This window comes from Tursiops truncatus, chromosome 3, assembly GCF_011762595.2.
Source record: "Tursiops truncatus isolate mTurTru1 chromosome 3, mTurTru1.mat.Y, whole genome shotgun sequence".
NCBI classification, from domain to species: Eukaryota; Metazoa; Chordata; class Mammalia; order Artiodactyla; family Delphinidae; genus Tursiops; species Tursiops truncatus.
In genome coordinates this window covers 159,448,671-159,463,026 of record NC_047036.1, presented here as the reverse complement: position 1 = coordinate 159,463,026, position 14,356 = coordinate 159,448,671, and the positions used below count along the sequence as shown (strand labels likewise).

Genomic DNA, 14,356 nt, shown 5'->3' with positions numbered 1-14,356 from the left:
TATAAAATTACCCTCCAATGTTTTTCCGAGTATCTACTATATGCTTATGTGCCCAGAGATTGAGGGGGAGTCTGGAGTAGGAGCTTCTTGGGTCACAGGCTGAGAGTAAGGAGCCCAGGAAGTTCAGGGAGAAGGCGGTGATGGCAGCTGGCATGGGCGGGGACATTATGTCACCTCAGCAGGGCCAGGCCCCAAGGCAGAGGGTTTGGAGGGGCTATGGGGGGGCGGGGGGGGGAGAGAGAGAGAGAGAGAGAGAGCACTAGTGCCCGCAGGAGGACCTGAAGGTGCTGTGCGAGACGTGCCTTTGAGCATTTCACTGCCTGGCCAGGACTCCACCTCAAGGTGGTGTTCGAAGCCAGGAGGATGGGAGATGGCATGGGAGGGCACCAGTATGCAGGGCTGTGGGGCACCAGGGAGGTGAGAGACAAAGGCATCATCTGAGAGGTCCCAGTGGCTTTCAAAAAGGCTCAAGGGACAGGCTGTGGGGGGGGGCGGGGGAGGGCAGTGAGGAGAGGGAAGTGGTCCGACCAAGATTAGGGCTGCCAGTAAAAACAGTGCACGGAATGAGACATACTTAAAAATTATTCATTGCTTAACTGAAAGTCAAGTTTAACTGGTGTGTCCTGTACGTTTTTTTTTTTCTAAATCTGGAAATCTTAGACTTGGATTTCCTGGCTCAGCAAACCTGGGGTTTGCTTTGTCCTGAAGCTGTCCGTCCTCTCCCCCAGTCACCTCTACACCCCACCGTGTTCCCTTCAATAAGCTTCTCTTTGTTTCCCTCATACTGTCCGTGTCCTTTAACTGCTCCCCAACTTCCTCCTCCGTTCCTTCCTTTTCCTCTATTGTCCCCCTCCCTCTACTCTCTCCCTCATCACCCCCTCCTCCGATCTCCTCCGGTACCCCTCTCCCCACCACCCCCACCCTTTCCCGTTTCCCCCTACCTTCTTGGGCACCCACTCCGCCTCCTCTTTCCACCACAATCCTCCCCTATCCCACAGCCCCTCCCTCCACGCTCACCCCCTTCCCTAGCGCCCACCTTCTCCAGTCCTCCCCACACACCGCCCCCACCATCGATCCCTCAGGCGCACGAAGGGAAACCCCAGCCGCAGGCGCGGAGCCCCACGCAGGCGCAGAGCCGCCCGGCTTCCCCGAGGCTGCCGCCGCCCCCGCACTGCGGCGGGCGCGCCCGGTTGCCAAGGCGACGGCGAGGGCCGGAGCGGGAACCTGGGGAAGACCCCGCGCTCGCTCCCTCCCCAACCCAAGCCTCAGCGAAACCCACTCCAGTTTGATCCAGTTTCCCCGCCCCGCCCCCAGTGCGCACTGCGGCAGGTGAGGATTCCCTGGCCCACAGGGCGGGGGTCGGGCGAGGGTCCACGCATGCGTGCCGGGCGCGGCTTTCCCGCCCCGACTCGCGCACGACGGGAAAGCCCTGGCGCCTTTGAGACAACCCCCGCGCAGGCGCAGTGAGTGTCCGGCGTCCCCGTGGCGCCGCCTGGTCGTCAAGGCAACGCGCGCGAGGAGGGCTGGGAGCGCACGGAACTCCCGTCTCACGCTCCCTCCCGCGCACTGCGGCGAAGCCGGGGATTCCCTGCTGCCTGCACGCATGCGCGAGCCTGGGATTCCGCGGGGATGAGGCCAGAAAGCGACAGAAGAGGATTTTCTTTGAAACAGAACAGTCGTTATTACCGTCGTCTTTATGTGTGAGGAATGAAGGCGGCCCTCTCAGCAGCTGTCCTAAGTTTTACCTTCATTCTCTGGCCTACCAGCCGTCCCCCTACGAGTCCCCAGCAGAGCTTGCCACGCGCAGCTCCGGTGCTCTTCCTACTCTCTGCTCACACACCTGCCATGGCTCCCCGTCGCCCTGGGGCGAAGTCCCATTCATCGCCCCATTCTTCAGCGTGGTGTCCAAGGCCGTGCACGCTCCGCTGGCTTCTTCCCTCCAGTTAATCACCATTGGTCCCCGATCTTCCCTAATCGCCGGCCACAAATACCCCAACGTGGCCATGCAGGAGGTTCCTTTGCCAAGCTCTTCTTCAGTATCTGCCCTTCCTAGGTACCATCTCGTTGATTCTCGAGATGGCCTAGGATTAGATACTATTTCAGTCCTGTTTTATATAGGCAGAAACAGGCTCAGACCCATTAAGGCCCTGGCCTAAGGCCCCCAGAGGTAAGAGGGGGAGCTCAAATGGCTCCACTTGTGGGGAGCCATCTGGGCTCCTCCACCCGTTATTCGGCTGACACCTCAAGCCCCAATTCCGGGCCCCACCTCCACCCCGCTGGCTCACCAACAGCCTGGGTGCTTCCTGGCTATGTGACACAGGCAGATGACTTAGTTTTCCCATCTAGAAAGAAGATCAATATAACACAGGGCTGTCCCTGGGGCTCCGTTAAATGACATTACCATGTGCTAGGCCAGGGCCCAGCATCCAGTGGATGCTTCTCACAGCATCTCACAGTGGATTCTTCTCACAGTCCTCTCTGGGGAGGATTCAGCTCGTTGGCACCCCCTGTAGGGCTCCTTCTGTCTGTCTCACTTCCCTCAACCTCCACGGGGTCTTCCTGGGGTCCATCCTAGATCCCTCACATGCCCCCTAGTCCTTGTCTCAGAGTTGGTTCCTGGGGAAATCCCCAAACTAAGCCAGCGCTCAATATATGTTGGTTCGGGCTTCCCTGGTGGCGCAGTGGTTGAGAGTCCGCCTGCTGATGCAGGGGACGTGGGTTCGTGCCCCGGTGTAGGAAGATCCCACATGCCGCGGAGCGGCTGGGCCTGTGAGCCATGGCCGCGAAGCCTGCGTGTCCGGAGCCTGTGCTCCACAGCGGTAGAGGCCACGACAGTGAGGGGCCCACGTACCGCAAAAAAAAAAAAAAAAAAAAATATATATATATATATATATATATGTTGGTTAGTTTTTATGTCAGCTACCATTGTTTCAGGTACCTGCCATACTGCACTTCAGCTGTACCCAATTATTAATGGCACGCCCCCCCGCCCGCCCTTGAACAGGAGTTGTGACCTCCAGGCCTTTGCATGTGTGGTTCCTTCAGCCTTTTCTGTCCCTTGTCTGTGTGGAAAACTCCCATCCTTCAAGGCCCTCCCTCCATGAAGACTTTTACCTCCCTACTTCTGGGCAGAGCCTGGCTCCCTTAGGCTCAGCCGTGATCCCACAGAGTTGGGGACATCTGTGAGGATCTGCATCCGAGACTTGACACCTGGGAGAATAGAGTTCTTGGCATAGGCCTGAGAGGGAACAAGTCTGCTGTGTTGGAGAAGTTGGGAACAAGGAGATAGTGGGGACAGAGCTGGGGGGCTGGTGGAGAGTGAGGGGGATAGGGGCCAGAGGTGCAGGGGCAGGCTTGTGAGTGCAGGGAGGGTGTCACTTGGATGGGAGCCCATAGCAGTGACCTGGTAAATGCGTGGACCCCGCCCCAGACACTTGGGCCCATCTCCCAGCTACCCTTCCTCCCTACTGACTCCCTGAGGCCAACTAAGCTGTAGGAAGCCAGAACTAAGTTGAGCTCTCACCCAGCCCTTCCCAGATATTCGGCCTCCGATGGGATACTCCTTTCTACCCGGATCCACCTGCCCACTCCAGCCTCCAGGCCCTTGCCTGCCCAGCGCCCTGCCTCTGCGACGGAAACTGACTCATCTTCCACTAAGGCCTGCTCTAAAGAAATCCTCCATCAGGAAGCCTGCCCTGTTATTCCAAATGCCTCCCGTGTTGGAATAACAGCAGAACAGCCTGCATCTCCTGACCCCAAGCACAGTATGTGACCTGGCTGCTGACTCTGAACCAGAATCTCAGGGTGCCAACAACTCGCCTCCAGCTCTCCTCTGGTTCCGCCTCTGAAGTGCTGTGTGACCTGGAGCCAGTGCCTTAACCTCTCTGTGCTACCCCTAGCAAGGCTTCCAGGGGATGATGGTACAGATCTCTCACTGAATAACTGGCGCAGCCGGGAGCCGAGCACAGCTCTCAGCTAGCCTGCTAGGACAGGAGCGCGGTTGGGGGCCCCTGTCTTCTCTGGCTGTGGCCTGTGCATTCCACCTCATTCCAGCCCTTCTTTCCCACCACCCACCCAGTCACGTAGACTTCAAGTGCACACTCTGCCTCACCGACTGCCTTTATTGGGCACTCAGCCCCAGGGCACTGGCGCGTGCGGGAAGGGCGAGGGGTGTCACTGGAGCAGGGACCCTCGGGCGGGAGGTGTGGCCAGTGATGCCTCCTGGCCCCCAGGACACGCGCTGCGGCCCCCAGACATCTCTGTAACCCTCGGAGCTGACCCAGCGGAAGGGCGTGTGGGGTCGTGACCCTGGCCGCCACGGGGGCGTCTCCCGCAGTTCCAGGCTCACTTGGGGGTATTGAAGGGCACGGCGCGCTGATTCATGGGGTTGTCCGGCGAACGCAGCCACTCCTTCTTGAGCATCTGCTTCAGCTGTGACAGCCGCATGTTGGGGTTTTCTTGCTTGAGCCGCGGCAGCTGCGCCTCCTCGAAGGCAGTGAATGCCGCCCGCATTCTGCGCTCAGGGTGTCTGTCTGCCGCCTCCTCCGCCACGCTGGTAAAGGCGCAGGCGTCAAGGGGGGCTGGGGCGTGGCCCGCCCCGCCCCCAGAGTCTCAAGCTCCCCTCTGGGCCCCAAGCCCCACCCCAAAGACCTAGGCCCTGCCCCGTACCTGAGCACTGCGATGGCATCCTCGATGGTGCGCGCCTCCACGCTGCCCTCCTCCAGCAAGCGGCGGTTCACATTCTCCTCCAACGGCACTTCCAAGTGGCTCTTGGCTTTCTCGGCTGGGGGCGGTAGCGACCGGGGGACAGAGACATACCAGAAACAGAGAGAAATAAGCAGAGACGCAGAGTTCCATGGAGATGAGAGACACCATAGGGGAAGAAGTAGGGGAGAAAGGGAGGGAGGCAGGCAGGCAGAGAAGGATGCGGGAGAATGGAAACGCAACTTGAGCTCCCCGCCCAGTCCTACCTTCGGGATGGGCCAGTTTTGCCCGCCCAGTCCCCAAACTAACTTCCCGGCAGCCCACCACTCAGGAGGCACCTCATACGTGGCTGCTGTCTCCTCACCTCGGGGCACCACATCAGCTGTGGGGACCCCGGGGAGCACAGGCCAGGGTCAGGTGCAGAGTAATTACACACCTGTGTGCCTATGGCGTCCGTGCTCAGAGCCAGGCCTGACGAGACACCGCCCACCCACCCTTCACCTTGCAGAGCCCAGGCAGCTTCTCTGGAGGTGGGGAGTGGGGTCTGGACTCAGTCCAGGGGGTAGGCCCACTGCCTACTGTTTATCAGGTAAAAGGGCAGCTCCAGAGTGGGCCGAGGCCCTCACCTGGGTCCGGGGCTTCCTTGTGCTGATAGTCTCGGCGGAGCGTCTCCTCAATCTGGGCGCGGGTGACCTTGCTGGAGGTGGCCACTCGCGGGGCCTTGATGCCCTTAAGCCTTGAGTCCTCCTCCTCCAGCAGCCGCTGTGCCTCCTTCTTGCGCTCCAGCTGCTCCAGGCGCCGCTTCTCCTTCTCCTCCTGGGGGATTGGGAGTCAGGAGTGGACCCCATCCCACTGGCATGGGGTCCAGTTTCCATCTCAACCAGTGTGGATGGAGGCCTTGCTGTGTGCTAGACCCCATGATGGGCGTAGGGGACACGGATGGGAGCACGATGAGCCTACCTGGGGGCTCCCATCCTATATGACTAGGGAACAACAGGGAACCTTGGCCAAGGCAGTGGGTGGGTGGCTCCTGAAGAAAAAATGACACCTGGGCTGGAGGAGGAGCCAGCCAGGAAAAGAGCTGGGGAAGAGGAGAGTCCTTAGTGGTGGGAATGGTGGGTGCAAAGGTCCTGAGGCAGGAACCACCTAGCATGACAGAGGAACAGCACAGAGGCTGGTGTGGCTGGAGGGAGGAGGGGAAGTGTGGAGGACGAAGACGTGGGGAGGGCAGAGGTGGTACCATGGGGAGCCTCAAGGGCATGGGGAGGGGTTTGTACTGGATTCCAAAGGTGACAGGAGCCACTGGGGTCTGGACCCATTTGCCAGCTGGGACAGCGCTTCTGGCTTTATAGCCAGGAGCCCTTGGGAGGCACCATCGAAGTGTTCCCAGCTGAGCGTCACAGGGGCTGGGACTGATCCCACCTTGACTCCCCAGGGAGGCCTGGATGCCAGCTGGTCGAGGGGACATGTGGCCTGTAGGACTTGTCCTTGGTCGCTGCCCCTCCACTACTACAGGGACAGAGCGAGATTCTGGTTCCTTTGTAGTGCAGTGTGGCTGTGTGGCCGTAGGCTTGGAATATTCTGCCGCCTCCCGCCCAGCACTCCCAAAGGGCCCTGCACTGCAGGCACTCCCACCTGCCCACTCACTGCCTGCAACTCTGCCATCTGTCCGCCAGGCCTCAGGGACAGTCCCTACAGCTGCAGTGTCCCCCATGACAGGGCTAACTGCCCCAGAAAAAGAGGTTCCTGAGGACACGTACTGGGCCTCTGACCTCCAACCTGCCTGCCTGATAGGAAAAAAGCTGGGGGGGGGTTGGGGGGACGGGGAGGGTGGTGGTTAAAGATCAAGGCTGTTTGGGCACAGCTGCGAGGATCCCATGTCTGTGGTCAGACACCTGGGGTAGGGCCATTGTGCTCTGAGTCTCAGTTTCCCCATCGGTCAGAGGTAATGTCCTCCTGAGGCTCCCCGACCACTGCATAGTGCGTGTACAGCCCACATTCACCCTGTCCACAGCACGGCCTTGCCTCAGGGCCTTTGCACTAGCTGTTCTGCCCTGCTGGAGCACCACTGCCAGCCTCCTTTCCTGATTAACTCTGGCTCATCCTGAGCTCCTGGCTCTCTGTCCTTCTGCTCTACCACATGGCTCTTTCCTGTGTTCCACAAAGCCCTGTTTTCTAGTCTTCCGGTTATCTGGTTAGTCCCTGAGGCAGGAGGCAGGCCCTGGCCCAGCACACAGTAGGTGCTTAAGTAGTGTGCTGGATGAATGAGTGAATGAATTCCAGAAGGCTCCAGTCTCAGGAAGGACATGCAGAATGGGGCCATTAGTCTCTAGGGACATGGGACTGAGGCGGGAACATGAGCGGTTTTACTTTGACGTTCGGCAGACTTTTTTGAAAAAGACGCTCGCAGTTTTTTATAAAGGCCAGTTAGCAATTGGCAGCATCTGGTGATGGGTGAAGGATGAGGCTGCGGCAGAATATTCTGCAGCCATCAAGAATGAGCCTCATAAGTAACTGAGATGGAACCCAGAGAGTCAGGTGCTCACTGCCGAGTTGCTTAATATGGAACAAATGGAAACGAAATGCCAACCTCTGGGCGGGCCGATGAATTACGGCCCAGCCCAAGGCTGATGGCTGGCGGCTGGCAGAAATCTGGCTGTGTGACCCCATTTAACGGAGGGCATGGCCTTTAGGGTATGGCATTGGGTGAGAAGAGCCTTTGGTGTCACATGGGCGGGAGATGCTCGTTTTCTTTTAGTGTTTTGGAACAAACGTGGATTTGTTTCTTTTTCATAAAAACAGTATCTTTTTAAAGCAGCTGTCACGTAAGGAAAGAAAGAGGGACCGGGTGTGCTGTGTAGACTGTGGGCCCCCCTCACTCATCAGCAGGAAGAGGGATAAACAAAACCCAGAAAACCACCCCATGGGGAGGGAGAACCATCAACAGCTCCAGGTAAGACACTCGGGGGGGGGGGGGTCCCTGGTGGTCTAGTGGTTAGGATTTGGCGCTTTCACTGCTGTGGCCCAGGTTCAATCCCTGCAGCACAGCCGGAAAAAAAAAAAAGGAAAACACTCAGGCGGGGGGACTGCCTGGGAGGGGCATGGGGGCTGGGAATGTTCTAGAGAGCAGGGGTTGGCAAACTCTGGCCCTCCACCTGTTTTGGTAAAGTTTTAGCCTATTTGCATACGGTGGCTTTGTGCTACAGCGACAGGGTCGAGTAGCTTTGAGAGCCTGTCTGGCCCCTATTGCCTGTCGGACCTCTGCCCTGTGCGTTCTTCCAGGTGTGTGCTACACAGGGGAGTGGACAGGCAAATGCTCCCTGGGCCACACCCCTGGGGCATGGACGCTTGCAAGGCTATTAGTCAAACCTCATCACAAACCAGACAGCCTGGCTCCAGCCCGGCTCCAGCCCAGCTCCAGCCCCTCCTCACAGCCCTGTGACCTGGACTTCCTGTCTTGTCTGTGCCTCAGTTTCCTCATTTAGAGGATGGGGATGACACCGAGGCCCAAGATGCAGGCCTGCGGAGGGCTCCTGGGGCCCTGGGCTGGGCTGCTGCCACTCCCAGACTGTGGAAAGGTCTCCGGCTTTTCTGTCTAGATAATGGATCCCTGGCAGACATTAGTTTTCCTTTTGGGTTTTCAACTTTCCTATATTGTCAAAATGTTGACAGTCAAAAAGGAAATTTAAAGACCTCCATGGACCCAGTGCAACATTGAGGGCGCTGAGGGGAGGGAACCAGTGATATTCAATTCCGACTAAAAACAAGGCAGGATCCAGCCCTGCACAGAAAGACAATGGGAAAAACTCACAAAAGTGCCCAGGCGCCTCCTGAACTGGGCATGCAGGGATGGTGTGTCACCACTGCTATTCCAGAACCTTTAACAGTCCCAGCTGGAGCCTATCACCAGCCCAGGGGGCTAGAAGAGGCTAAGAATGGTTTCTGGTGCCACCTACTGGGCCAAGAGGGTCAGCATCAGCCCTGAACCACTCCAGACACCAATTAAGCACCCGCTCACTGTGTGTGTGGCACTGCGGGCCCCGCAGGAGACGGCCAACCATCCTGGCCCTCTTTTGTGTTCTTATAAACACCTGGAAATGCCTCCAGGCCCCAGGTCAGCAGGTCTGAAACAGGATCTATCAGCATGTGTCAGCCTCGGCACTGCTGACGTCAGGCTGGCTCACCCTGCTGTGGGGCCATCCTGTGCGCTGCCAGGTGTTGAGCAGTATCCTGGGCCTCTGCCCACCAGATGCCAGTAGCACCCTCCAGCTGCCAGTTGTGACAACCAAAAATGTCTCCAGATGTTGCCAAGTGTCCCCTGGGTGCGGAATCGCTCCAGAGTGAGGTTGTGCCAGTCTAGACCAGCCCTGGCATCACACGGAGGAGAGAGACAAGCTCGTGGAGGGCTTGCCATTTCCTAAACGTGCCAAGTCCTGGCCACCCCAGGGCTTTTGCACGAGACTTTGCCTCTGTTTCTGTCTCCCTTCTTGCCCTTGCTCCATGTCCAATGACTCCTCACCCTTCAGGCCAAAGACCCAGGGGCCTCTCACCGCCTTCTACTGTGTTGACCGCCCACCTTGCCCATGGGTGGGGCGTGGGAGCCCAGGGCCCACCCACCTTGCGCTGCTCCTTCCTCATGACGTGTTTGTCCTCATCCTTCCAGTAGGCATCCTCCAACTCCTTCTGCTTCTTGGCATCAGCTGCTGCCTTGGCCTCAGCCCTCCGTGCCCGGGCCGCTGCCGATTTAGTGTTCTCGCCCTGGAACTTCTTGGGCATCCCTCAGAACGCTGTGAGTGGAGGGCAGGGACCAGTGACTCTGGGGCATCCACCCTTGGCAGCCCCAGACTCACGCCCCCCTTGGGGCCTCGGGAGCTCTGTCTATAAAACAAGGGCTTTATTTATTAATCTCTCTTTAAAAAAAAAATCTACTGAGGTGAATTTTACATAATACAAAATGAACCATCTTAAAGTGCACAGTTCAGTGGTATGTAGCACATTCACAGTGTTGTGCAACCGTCCCCTCTGTCTAGCTCCAGAACATTTCCATCACCCCCAGAGGAGACCCGTCCCCATGAGCAGTCCCTCCCCCACCTCCCTCCCCCAGCAACCACTCATCTAATTTCTGTCTCTATTGATTTCCCTATTCTGGACTTCTTTCACTCAGCATCATGTTTTCGAGGTTCATCCATGTTTGAACATCTGTCAGTGCTTCATTCCTTTTTATGTCTGAATAATATTCCATTGTACGGATGGGCCACATTTTGTTTATCCATCTGTCCATGATGGACACGTGGGTTGTTTCTACTTTTCAGCTCTTACAAGTCATGTTGCTCTAGATCCCTGCGGGCCAGTCTGTGTGTGGACCCTCCCACTCTGCCGGCTATGAGGCCTCAGTGTTCCGGCCCCACAGCCCTGAGGCCGAATCCCCCTCGCCCTGGGTAAGCAGCTGCCATGAACTGTTCCCAGTGATCCAGCCCAGGCTCACACAGCCAGGAGATTTTAGAACAATCGTAAAGCTGTTGTCCAGCTGGTCTGTGTGAGTCCCATACTGGGTGCTGGGGAAATGATGACACCAAATGGGAGGTGCCACCCTCCCCACACCCAGTCCCCTACTAAGCATTTTATATGGCCCAACTACATTGAATGCTCTCAAAGCCTTAAACACAGGGACTGTCCTTATTCCCTTTCGAAGGTGGGGAAGTCAAGGTACCTGGCTAAGTTGCACAGGGCTGAGCCTGGAGTCTCACCTCTAAAGCCTGCCTTTCAGGTGAGGAAGGGAAGACAAGAAATTAAGATCACCCCACCTCCAGAGTGCTGACTGAGGACACAAGCACTGTGTGGTCAGGGCAAGCCTTCAGCTCTCCAGGCCTCAGTTTTCCTCATCTGGGAAATGGGCTGATGTCCATCACTCCTGGTTGTCCTCTCCCCACTGAGAATCTCCAGCTCAGTCCCTTGCTGAACCTTAGAGAAGTAGGCCCAGCATCGAGAATGATGGGGAAGGAATGTGGGGCCCATCCTGACTCAGGACCACCAGGCAACCCCCCACCACCAACCTCCTAGCTGTGTGGCTTATGGGGGAGGGGGCTCCCATCATCTGAGAAGTAGGGTTGATTCCAGTCCCTCCCTGCACAGGATGCAAGAGCTGCCATGGCAGGGCTGGATATGCCAGCCTGATCCTGTACTTCTCCCAGCTGCTCCTGGGCCCCCTGAATCAAGCATTCATTACTGAGCATCTACAATGTACCCAACAGAAGACCTCATCTGGATTCCCCAGAAGAGCACTAAGAAGTCGGTGGGGGTCACAGTCTAAGTGTCAGGTGAGGAAACTCCCCACATGCCACCTCTTCCTCCATCTCCCCCTCACTCTCTCAGCAGCAGCCACACCAACCTCCTTGCCTTTTTTCAAGCCTACCTGTTCAAGCCTACATGTTCCTACCTCAGGGCCTTTGCACTTGCCCTGCCCACCACTTTTGCTCCTCTTTTTACCCAGTTAATTCCTATTTAAACTTCAGGGCTCAGCTCAGGTGTTGCCACCTCCAGGAAACCTTCCCTGACACACCCCCTGACTCTCAGACCATAAACTTCTCTCTGAGGTACTTGTTTAGGTTGCTATCTATGTTCATTTACAGGATTATTCGACAAATGTCCATCTTCCCCACCAGGCTGGGAGCTCTATGAGGGCAGGGCTGGGACTGCTTCAGTCCGTGCCCTGCAGAGTAGGGGCTCAAAAAATGTTTTGCGCAAATGAATGAACAAGCATCTATTTCCAGGGTTCCCTCAGTATTTACTTCACACTCTGTGTTGTGTCCAAACTCAGCTTCTCACTTCTCTTCCCACTCACTTCCCTCTCCAGCCTCTGAGCCTTTGCTCTTGCTATGCCTTCACCCGACACACCCTCCTCTGTCCCTTCTTCCTGTGAAAACCTGCCCACTCACAGAGACTCAGCCCCAGCATCTCCTCCTCCTCGTGTTGCTTAAGACCCCCAATTCCATCCCAAAGCCTGACAGGGCTTTTCTGACCCCCTCTTCAGGCCAGGACTGAATATTTATGTCCCTCCAAAATTTATATGTCGAAGCCCTAACCCTCAATATGACTGTATTTAGAGACAGGGCTGGGACTTCCCTGGTGGCGCAGTGGTTAAGAATCCGCCTGCCAATGCGGGGACACGGGTTCGATCCCTGGTCCGGGAAGATCCCTCTTAGATGCTGCAGAGCAACTAAGCCTGTGCACCACAGCTACTGAGCCTGTGCTCTACAGCCCGCGAACCACAACTACTGAGCCCGCGCACCACAACTACTGAAGCCTGTGCGCCTAGTGCCTGTGCTCCACAACAAGAGGCCACCACAATGAGAAGCCCGCACACCGCAACGAACAGTAGCCCCTGCTCGCCACAACTAGAGAAAGCTCATGCACAGCAACGAAGACCCAATGCAGCCAAAATATAAATTAACTAATTTAAAAAAATGGTACCTTATCCTTTAAAAAAGAAAAGAGAGAGACAGGGCCGGTGAGGAGGTGATAAAGGTTAAATGAGGTCTTAAGAGTGGGGCCCTAATCTAGTAGAGCTGCTGTCCCTATAAGAAGAGAAAAAGTCACCAGAGCTTGTTCTCTCCACCATGTGAGGACACAGTGAGAAGATGCGCATCTGCAAGTCCGGAGGAAAGCCTGCATCTGGAACCAAACTGGCTGGCACCCTGATCTTAGACTTCCCAGCCTCCACAATTGTGAGCAAATAAATCTGTTGTTTAAGCCACCCAGTCAGTGGTATTTTGTTATGGCAGCCAGAGCTAATACAGACAGCTTTTCTCCTCTGTTTGATAAACACTCACACACAGACACTTTGTCATTCAGTAAACACGCACTGTACACCTAGTATGTGTGGGATGCTGGGGAAAGAGGCAGTGCTGATGGGCTTCCTGACAGAATGGGACTCCCAGGCTTGTTGGGAGATAGACAATAAGAGTGGTAACTCCAGATCAGAGCTGTAATGGGGCCATATGGACGCTGAGGAAGTCGGGAGGGGGCTTCTGACCCAGCCTGGGGAGGGATGGGGAGGGGGTGTCAAAGGGCTTCCTGGAGGAGACATCAAAGTAAAGACTTAAGGGAGTGGGGAGATCCAAGCCCCCAGGGGTGTGGGGGAGGCAGGCTGGGAAGGGGATTTGTATTCCAGGGTATGGGAAGGTGCACAGGGCGTCAGAGCCCTCTGGGGTTGGTAAGGAGGTGAACTGGAGGATTGAGACAGAAGCATGGAGCTCAAACAGGGGGTCTAAGGAGTGGCTTTGGCTAAGCAGTGGGTACACTTAGGGGGGAATCAAGACCTTCGTGGTTGATTGGATGTGAAAGTAAGAAAGAGAATAAAAGATGAAACTCAACGCTGCCTCCTCCAAGAAGTCCTCCCGCTACCCCTTCTAGGCTCCCCCAGCCCGTGGTCCCTCTCCCCAGCCCTGATCCCATTGCAAGAGGCCAGGGACGTCCGTACCCAGCTCTGTCACCCCCAGGCCTGTAAGCTGCCCAGGAGCAGGACCGGAGACAGGTGGCCTCGAGCACGACGCTGTCCCTCCGGGTCTCAATCGTCCGCTCCGGGAAATGGGCATAGCCCCTGCGGGAGCCCTGGAGACGGTGGTCAAAAACGCCTCCGTCTCCGAGCACCCCATCTCCAGCCCTCCCGGGGAGGTGGTCCCAGGCCCAGCAGCCCCGCTGGGCCCACCCGCACCCCGCCCCCCGGCTCCGCCCGCGCCGCTGCCGCTCCTACCTCCTTCCCCCGGCGCCGGCCCGGTCGCACCTCCGTGACGTCACCGCAGGGCTTGCGCGCTGGGCCCCAGGGGGGCGCGTGCTGATTACGTCTCGGCTCCTTCGCCATCTTGGTAGAGGAGATGCTGCTTTGGTCTCCAAGCCAAGGGCGTTAGCCGTTTCTTTTTGTCTTCAAGAAGAGAATATTTTATAAACCCTCATCCCTTGCGCTCACTTCATATGTTAGCTAGTCAGGAGAGGAGAGCAGAAACTACAATCTGGACCATTGTCTCTACAAAGATGGCCGTTGCCCAGATGAAAAATGGAGTCCTCGGTTTCACATGTGGGTCTGGCGACGTCAGTCAGGAGTTGCTTGGCCGCCAGAGCGCGCCAGAACCCGCGGTCCGCGAGTGGTGAGTAGACGCGCTTCGCCTGAGGAAGACTCAGGCCCTTCGCCATCGCTTTGTGCTTTGAAGACGCTCTCCTAGTACACATTCTCTGCCTCCCTCCTGCGAAGTTGAAGTGGGAGGGAGCAGGAGAAAGGAACAGAGAAGTTAAAACACTCCGCACTGTCCAGGTGGGGAAACAGGCTCAGAGAGGAATTGAATTTGACCAAAGTGCAATCGAAGGACTCAGAATCCCTCCTCCTGGATTGCTATCCACCCGCGCACACACCTTGCTCTTTTATTTTATTCCACAATTAGGTTTTGGGGACCAATTTGTCCTAGGCACCTATGCTTTAGATTTTCTGCACTTACGAAGCCTCAGTGTCCTCATCTGTAAAAATGGTAGTACAAGGGGGCTGAGAATGATTATACTGGGCCTGGCTGTACGGAGAGAAGCAGGGCGTGGATTTAGGAGCAGTTTAGGCAGGACGGGTTGACCACGGAGTCCAGACTCCAAAAGGCAATCCCAGTGACAC

At 56.8% G+C, this 14,356-nt stretch overlaps 1 protein-coding gene across 5 annotated transcripts; it reads right to left on the bottom strand.

Annotated features, from left to right (window-relative positions):
• Positions 1-4,101: 4,101 nt before the first annotated feature.
• On the bottom strand, positions 4,102-13,594 carry CCDC124 (coiled-coil domain containing 124). 5 transcript variants are annotated; one of them, XM_033853920.2, is made up of 5 exons: positions 13,457-13,594; positions 9,322-9,491; positions 5,331-5,520; positions 4,669-4,783; positions 4,102-4,552 (listed from the first exon to the last, which is right to left on the bottom strand). In XM_033853920.2, the coding sequence occupies exons 2-5, from the start codon at positions 9,478-9,480 to the stop codon at positions 4,345-4,347; spliced, it is 672 nt and encodes a 223-aa protein (XP_033709811.1). In that variant the 5' UTR covers positions 9,481-9,491; positions 13,457-13,594; the 3' UTR covers positions 4,102-4,344. The 5 variants fall into 5 exon arrangements, with proteins under 5 accessions (XP_033709811.1, XP_073659145.1, XP_033709810.1 ...); XM_073803044.1 differs by having other exon boundaries at positions 9,322-9,582; positions 13,457-13,473; XM_033853919.2 differs by lacking the exon at positions 13,457-13,594 and adding an exon at positions 13,184-13,335.
• Between the last annotated feature and the right edge of the window lie 762 nt (positions 13,595-14,356).

Coding starts and splice junctions, on each gene's coding strand:
- CCDC124 (XM_033853920.2), bottom strand. CDS start 9,480: ATGCCCAAGAAGTTCCAGGGCGAGAACACTAAATCGGCAGCGGCCCGG. Junction 5,521..9,321: donor TGAGGAAGGAGCAGCGCAAG/GTGGGTGGGCCC, acceptor CCAATCCCCCAG/GAGGAGAAGGAGAAGCGGCG. Junction 4,553..4,668: donor GATGCCATCGCAGTGCTCAG/GTACGGGGCAGG, acceptor CGCCTTTACCAG/CGTGGCGGAGGAGGCGGCAG.